Source organism: Carlito syrichta, unplaced genomic scaffold, assembly GCF_000164805.1.
Source record: "Carlito syrichta isolate Samal-C Ts95f unplaced genomic scaffold, Tarsius_syrichta-2.0.1 Scaffold301936, whole genome shotgun sequence".
Classification (NCBI taxonomy): domain Eukaryota; kingdom Metazoa; phylum Chordata; class Mammalia; order Primates; family Tarsiidae; genus Carlito; species Carlito syrichta.
Window position 1 is genome coordinate 416,605 of NW_007246032.1, and position 8,059 is coordinate 424,663.

The 8,059-nt window shown below is 47.5% G+C and overlaps 1 protein-coding gene across 1 annotated transcript in view; it reads right to left on the reverse strand.

Moving 5' to 3' along the window:
- CSMD2 (CUB and Sushi multiple domains 2) overlaps positions 1-8,059 on the reverse strand; it is a 169,832-nt gene that overhangs the window by 121,720 nt on the left and 40,053 nt on the right. Inside the window, exons 6-7 of the mRNA XM_008055741.2 lie at positions 2,678-2,872; positions 1,397-1,513 (exon numbers count right to left, since the gene is read on the reverse strand). Coding sequence (XP_008053932.1) covers positions 1,397-1,513; positions 2,678-2,872 — 312 coding nt within the window. The remainder of the gene's footprint in view (positions 1-1,396; positions 1,514-2,677; positions 2,873-8,059) is intronic.

Here is an 8,059-nt window from a genome sequence, read left to right on the forward strand (position 1 = left end):
GGAAATCAAAGAAAAATCTCTCAGAGGATCATGCCATAGCTGACACCTGCACTGGGGGTGAAGTCATCCAGACACAGAGGAAAGCCTGTCCCTAATCCCTGGGCTCAGCATCATTGGCAAGGAGAAGCAGCTTGGGACAGATCTCCATATACAGGTTTCTGCCCAATGCCTTGGTCAGCCTTGGGGTTTGTTGCTTGCAGAGGCTTGAGCTCCTTATCACTGGAAGAATTCAAACACAATCTGCATGCCCAATTGGGAAGGATCCTGCTCTAGATAGCAGATAGTTTGGAAAACCTTTCAGGACTTTTCTAACTGTGATCCTGCAGGTCTAAAGCTCCTGCCACCTAAGTATATTGAGAGGTGGGTACACACCCACATACGTGTGCAGGTGCTGGGGCAGGAGTGGTGTATGATGGCTGGAACTGTGGGTGATGGCGGGATGGGGAATATATTGAGGGTAGGAACACGACTCTCCTGTATCTGTAGCATAGGCCCAGGCAGAGTGCATTCCCCCAAAAGATGTTCACTAAAGGTTTGGCGAGTGGCTCAAGAATCAAGCCTTGCCTCACGCTCACCCATCCTATCTTGGGGAACAGGCATCCAGCTCTCTGCATGCTCCCCAAGCCTCTTCTAAGTGGGCAGGACATACTGATGCCCTTTGCCACACCCAACACCAACCGTGTTTAACCATGTTAGTTGCTAGTTCTCCTATGAAGAGGAGGTCTAAGGAGAAAGCCAGGCTGGCCACCTGGTTGCCTTGCATCTTCTTGAATGCATGTAGGGTTGGCAGGTCTTGAATGTCCCCAGTACCAACCAGGTCATGAGCTTGGTTCTCTCTGCCTGCATCATCTCTTGTAATCCGGAGAGTCCTCTGTCTTCTCAGGGCACTGGCCTGCTCCTCGCTTTTTTCTAGCTCATGCTAGCTATAGCTCCAGGGCAAGGCTGTGGCTCTCAGAAGGGACGCCAGAATGCTGTGGCTCCTGGTCTCTTTCACCTGCACTTTCAAGCCCAGTCCCATCCCCATTCCTTTCCTCTCTCCTGCCCCTTAGCCACTGCCCCTGGCCTGTCAATAGGCCTGGGCCTGTGGCCTCTCCATTCAGATTTGGGCCATACTGGGTAGCTCCCCGTGGGCACCTTGCGTTCCCTCTGTCCTGGCTAGTTCTTCACCAACTACATGCCCTTAGTTCCAGCTGGATCCATGTGTGCTCTTCTTTCCTCTGTGTCAGGAATGTGTTCTGCGGCATGTTTCAGAGCCTCAGCACTCAGATGTCCTGCCTGGGAGACTGCTGCTCTTCCCACAATGGGACTGGAGGGTGGGGAAGGGCCTGAGGATTTGTTCAATTTGGAATGAGGGTCAGGCATCAGAAAATATACAAGTAACAACAAAAATTCATACCATAGTCCTTGGGAACGGTGACAAAATACAAGCAGATCTGTCCACTGGTGTAGTTCTGGGGATAGTTGGGGGACAAGACCACTCCGTCTGAACCCACATACTGTCCCCCACAGGGGGCTGAAAGAGAAATCAGACATAGAGGGCCAGGTCACCATGTGGGCCTCTCACCAGCCATCCATCCTCTGTTCCGTTCCCAACCTGATCTTCTGGCTCTGGTGGGACTGCCTTGACATGGGTGGCCACTAACTTGGAGAAAGAAAATTCTGAGAACACTTCCTTGCTCTGCAACCCCAGACTGGAATACGGCCTGAAACTCACCCTGATGCTATCAAGGGTTCCCTTGGGCAGATGTCAGTCCTTGCCCTCTAACTATTAACATTGGCATCAGTCCCTGAAGGCACAGCCTTGGGGAGCACATTAAGAACTGCTTCTATTTACAAGTGTGTCATAGAAGTGACCTGGTACTCATGACTGATGTCTGCACCTGCGTAGTTAGTGTCTGCATGAGTAGGGAGCTGGAGCTTCCCCAGCTAAGTCCACTGGAAGCAGACAGCCCCTGTGACCCAACTACCTTCTGTTCCCATCCACAGTGCCCATTTTCCACAAGGTTGAGCCTCAGAGACTACCCCTCTCACCTAAGTCCCTGTCCCTAAGTCCAGGGCCACTGTTAAACTCCCTTCTCCTTGGTATAGCATGTCTTGGGGCCTCATTGAGGATATGAGCATCTATCTGAATGGGGATGTGGATGCCATGTGATCTGAGATGACACCTTGACAGGGACCAAAGGGGTCTCCTTGGGTTTTTCCTCTTGGGTGGTCACCATGCTCTTGAAGTTCTGAAACTCATTCCTATCCCTCTTGTTAGGGCCCTGTGGCTAAGCCAGACCCTCACCTGGAGTTAGCCTACTCCACTGGCCTTCCTTTGACATGTCCCATCTCTCAGTGATTTTCCCTAGGCCCAAGAACAAGTCCAGGGCCACTGTTAAACTCCCTTCTCCTTGGTGTGGCATGTCTTGGGGCCTCATTGAGAATATGAGCATCTATCTGAATGGGGATGTGGATGCCATGTGATCTGAGATGACACCTTGACAGGGACTGCATGCCTGGTGAATTATGAACCATTCATCCACTGCATTCCCAAGTTTGGCAGGCCCTGCTGGAGGAGCACGCGTGAGGACCATGGCCCCTTCTCCTTCTCTTTGAGTCACCCTTAAGGAACAGCCCTTTCTGTCTCCGGCATGCCCTCATTCCTCAGGCCCCTCCCGCCCACGGCTCCTGCCACCTGTGCAGACTGGCCGAGGATTGTTCCACACCGGCTTCCCATCTGGCCCCAGGATGCAGCTCAGAGTGGAGGAGCCCTCAACTTCATAGCCCCCATGGCAGTAGTAGGTGATAGAGGAGCCCAACTTCAGGTCGGACCCCACTCGCGTGCCATTCTTGATGGACCCAGGATCAAAACATGACTCCCGTGGGTTTTCTGGGAAAAAGAAAAACAAACACATGGACACACACAGAGGGCTTGTTAGTAGCCTGTCCCTATGACACAGCACCCATGGGGGGAACCTGAATTTATTAGCCACAGAGGACCCGGGGGTAGGGGGGTTGTGGGGAGTTCGAGATTGTTGGTCCTATTCCCCTCAGATCTAGAAACTTCTCTAAATTTGGTTAGAAAATGAAGGCTGGAAATCACATTAAATAAGGAAATTTCTCTCCCTCTCCCCACATTTTTGCCTGGACCCACAGAGTAAGAAGCTCCAGCTAAACCTTTGGGGTCCTCTCTCAACCCCCTACTCATTCCTCCCCAAGGGAAGTATGTGTTGCTCTGACTGGTGAAAGCTGACTGTTTCTGGTCCACATCTAAGCTGCAGGCAGGGCCACTGTGATAGAGGTCAGTGCTTAGGCACAGTCCATCCTTTTGCTCATCTTTGACCAACCCCACTCACACTCAGCATGGCAGACTTCCTCAGCTTTTCTATTTTTGTTTTTTGAGGAAGGGTCTTACTCTATTGCCCAGGTCAGGGTGCAGATCATAGCTCACTGTAACCTCCAACTCCTGGGTCAAGTGAGTAGCTGGGACTAGAGGCACAAGCCATCACTTGGCTAGTTAAAAAAAAAATTTTAGAGACAAGGTCTTGCTATGTTGCCCGGGCTGGTCTTAAACTCCTGGTCTCAAGTGATTATACTGCCTTAGCTTCCCTTAGTGCTGGGGTACAGGTGTGAGTCACCATGCCTGGCCTTTCTCATTTTTTTTTTTGGTCTCCCGCCTTGAAGCAGAGCAGATGGTCTGTCTTTGGAGACTGTTCTTTCTCTTCCTCTTTCTTCTGCCTCGTCCATGCTGCTGGTTGAGAAGGTAAAACTGGCATCTACTCTGTAGCCCCAGTCATATTTGTCTGTTGCAGACACTTCTGAGTGAATAGGTACCAAATACTTAGATCCAGGGAGGAAGTACCTACTTCCACATCTGGGTTGGGTTACCCACTTTCTGGGATAAGATGAGGTTTCCAAAATAGCCTCCCAGCATTTTGCCCTGGGTATTGTATGTGTCCAACCACTGCCACCATGGACGTGCCTAACAATCATCTGCTCTGTCACTCTGCACCAGACATGGCTGTACTTGGCAATGTTCCAGAACTGGGAGTACTAGCCAGGGCTCCACATCTCTGGAGAAGGACACTCTACAGCATCCCTAACCAACAGCTGGAAACTCCGAGCAGCACTTTGGAGCCAATGTTCACTTCTGTCCATTATTGTCTTTCCTCAGTGCTCTTTATTCTAAGATAACTGATGGTTAAGAGGACTGTTACCAGGTCTAGGCAGTGACAGGGCACAGCGGAGGCCAGGCAGTGCAACAGAGATGTGACTGAGTATAAGGTTTCGATTAGTCCTGGAGGCTATGCTGTGGGGTAGGAGGGGAGGGGAGTATGGGGAGGAGAGTATGGGGCAACAGAGAGGTCTAGAGATAGGGGCTGGCAGAGACATGCTGACAGTCTCTGCAGAGGACTCAGAAACGGAGCTCAGGGGCAAAGAGCAGGAACAGAAGGGATCAGACCTCATTTATAAGAGATGAACGGCTCAGGAGGAATTTTGCCAAGGGCAGTCCTTCTCACCTGGGTACCTTTTAGACTACCCACACAGGAGGCAGCCACTGCCTGAGGTTGTCACTCAGCTGCCAATCAGCTGGATGACTGATGGGATGAAATTCTGAGAGTCTATGATTCTGCCTCTTGCATGTGAGCCATTATGACCATCCTATTCTTTAAGTCTTTGGCCACAGCTGAGGAGGGAGCAGCAGTGGAGTACTACTGCATTTAAACTCAAGTAGGACCTAGAAAACGGCCATTCACCTAGCAGACCTGTCACCATGTCTTATGTTTCACCTTTCACCAGTCCCCTTTTTTTTTTTGAGTTGGAGTCTCACTCTGTCGCCCAGTCTGGAGTACAGTCTTGACCTGCTGGACTCAGATGATCCTTCTGCTTCAGTCTTCCAAGTTGCTGGAACCACAGGCATGCACCACCATGCCTGGCTAATTTCTTTATTTATTGTAGAGACAAGGTCTTGCCAAGTTGCCACCAAGTTGCCCAGGCTGGTCTCGAACCCCTAAGCTCAGGCGCTCCTCTCGCCTCTGCCTCCCAAAGTGCTGGGATTATAGACATGAGCCACAGTGCCTGGCCCACCATTTCTTTTTATAAACTTAAAGTGGGTTAAGTTTTATTTGAAGTTCAGAGAAATTAAGTAACTTGAAACCAAGTTCAAACAGCTCATAAGAGGCAGAACTAGATATGATTCCCAATATCCATTTCTCTCCTTCATCCTTCAATAATGGAACTCAGATTTTATCCAGAGCTTTAAGGCATAAGCTAAATTCCACATTTCCCAGCTTTCTGGGCAGCTAGGTCTGGCCAAAGAGATGTAAACACAAGTTGAATATATCTGCTGAAAACAATCCAATAGCCTCCTCTCTCACTCAGAATAAAAGACATCATCCTTCGAGGCCTCTAAGTCCCTACATATGTGTTCTCTAATTATCCCCTCTATGACCTCGGCTCCTGTGGCCCCTTTTTAAACTTTGATCCATCCATATTGGCTGCTGTGCATGGATGTTTCTCAATCTGCACAGCTCCCTCTCTCACACTTTCAGAACTTACTAATATTCCCTTCTCAGTGACACCCTCTGAGCAGTTATTTAAAAATGCAATATTCTTCTCCCCAACGCTCCCAGACACACTCTTTTGCTTTATTTCTCTCCACTACAATTAGCACTCTCTCATCTACACTGTATTTACCTTATTTCTTCTATCTTCCTTCACTAGAACATAGGTTCTGGAAGGACAGCTTTTCAATTTTGTTCACGGCTGTCTTCCAGTGCCTGGCACCTGGTAAGCACTTCATAAATATCTTTCATGGATTCATATGGGTCGTCTAGGAGGGCTGCTTAAGGGAGGTAGACTCAGCTGAGAGAATGCTCATTGGCCCTCCCTTCCTCTCCAGTCTAGAGGTCAGATGTGATGACTGAAAGCTCAGTCGCCATCTTGGATTCAAGCTAACCTTAAGGAGGGGATCCGGGACAAGCACTGGTAGAGTGGGAAGGCAGAAAAGGCCCAGGTGGAGGCTCCTTGCCACTCCTGAATGCCAACCCCCAGATTTCTTTTACGGAAAGGATGATAAACTTCTACCTTATATAAGCAACTGTATTTTTGGGTAGCTGCTCCCCTGGCATTGGACCCAGCTTCAGTATTACAGATGTCAGAATGTCCTTTCTTCCTTTCATTGTGTGGCAAATTCCTATACTTTTCAGTGACATTCTTTCTGAGCAGGTTTCTTGAACTTTGTGCTTTCTTGAACTTTCTGCCTCTGTGGCAGAATTCTGTTTTTCTTTCCCTGGTTACAGCATGCTTCATATTACACTGGTAAGTTGGGTAAGTGTATTTCTTTTCAATAGGATCTGATCTTCTGTAGGACAGGGACCATCACTTAGTCGTCACATAACCCTGGCATCTAGCACAGAATGTGGCACTGTGGCTGACCCTATCTGGCACATAATAGAGGTTTAATAAATGGCTGCTGAATTGTTTGTCTGAATACTTCAAAGCTTGGAAAATCAACAACCACATCACTGATTCCAACTGCAGACTATTCTATATTTACTCACATGTCAGAGGGAGATGAGCTCATCATCCCAAGCATTATCACATTATTAATAATGACAGGGATGATGATAATGATGATAGCCCCTTACATAGGAACATCACTTCATAATTTCTAGAGCACTTTCCAATCTGTTATCCCATTTGTGTCTCATAATACCCTCTGCAAAAAGCAGGACCAGGTATGCTCATGTTCAGATTATAGATGAGGAATGCGGTGATCAGAGAGGCCAAATGAGGTTTCCAAGTCATTCAGTTATCCAGAGGTAGAATTAAGACCAAAATCAGGTCTTCAGTCAGCCAAACCAGAGCTCAGCTGTGAATGATAACACTAAATGACTAAAACATCATGAAGATAATAATAAACAAAACCCAAGCCCTCCAAAATGGGAAAATTAAAAGAACCAGCTTCTCCTTGATCTTAATAGATGAGGTCTACTTCCAAGCTTTGTAATGGCAGAAGCAACTCAAACATTCAACCAGTAAGGAACTGGTCATAAGGGTTGGACCAAAGTCTTCCACTGAAATACAAGTAGGCTTTAAAAAGAATAGCACAAGTCTTTGAATACTGATATGGGAAGTTGCCCAAGATCCATTGCTGGACACAAAGGATAAAAACATCAGATTACAGATTAGCACATATGGTGTGATCTTATTCATATAGAACAGGGATCAGCTAACTACAGCCTGCAGGTTGCTGGTTGGCTGGTTTTGTAAATAAAGCTTTTGTTTACGTATTTTCTGTGGCTGCTTTAGCATTTCAGTAGCAAAGCTGAGCAGAGGCAACAGAGACCATCTGGAGTACAATATTTACTTTCTGGCCTGTTACAGAAAAAGTTTGCTGACACCTAATATAAAAGTTACATTACTTTATATCTATAGAAAATATCTGAAATGAGATAAATGGTTCATAATGGTACTTCAGGGGATGGTGGCATTGGGGCATACATTTTAAAGAGAATATCACATGCTTTTATATGATCTGAATTTTTTCATTAAACGTGTATTACTTTAAAAATAGGCAAAAATGAAGAAATCTGTGGCCAGTGGTGGGGTGGGGGTGGGGGTGGTAGCAAGTGTGGAAATCTGGTCATAGCTCCCACAGTGTTGTTTCCAAGGGCTTGAAAGAAAATATAGATACTGTTTAGTGACTTCCAAAAGAAACAGATTCACCTTGACTCTGAGTAATTTCTGAACTCTTTCAGATTCTCCAAGGCATGCTTTGAATTCTTCCTTCTGAAACACCCCTGACCCCACACTTGCACAGAGAAGATTTAGGGCTCTGTCTAAATGGCCTCTGCTCAGAAAGACCCTCACCAACTACAGTTCTGAAGTGGACACCCTGTTTTTCTTTCTCAGAGTAGCCTGTTATTTTCTCCCCAACTTCTTTTTTTTTTTTTTAGAGTTGGAGTCTCACTCCGTAACCCAGACTGGAGTGCAGTGGCAACTCCCGGCCACCGCAGCCTCAACCTGCTGGGCTCTGGCGATCCTTCAGCCTCAGCCTTCCAAGTAGCTGGAA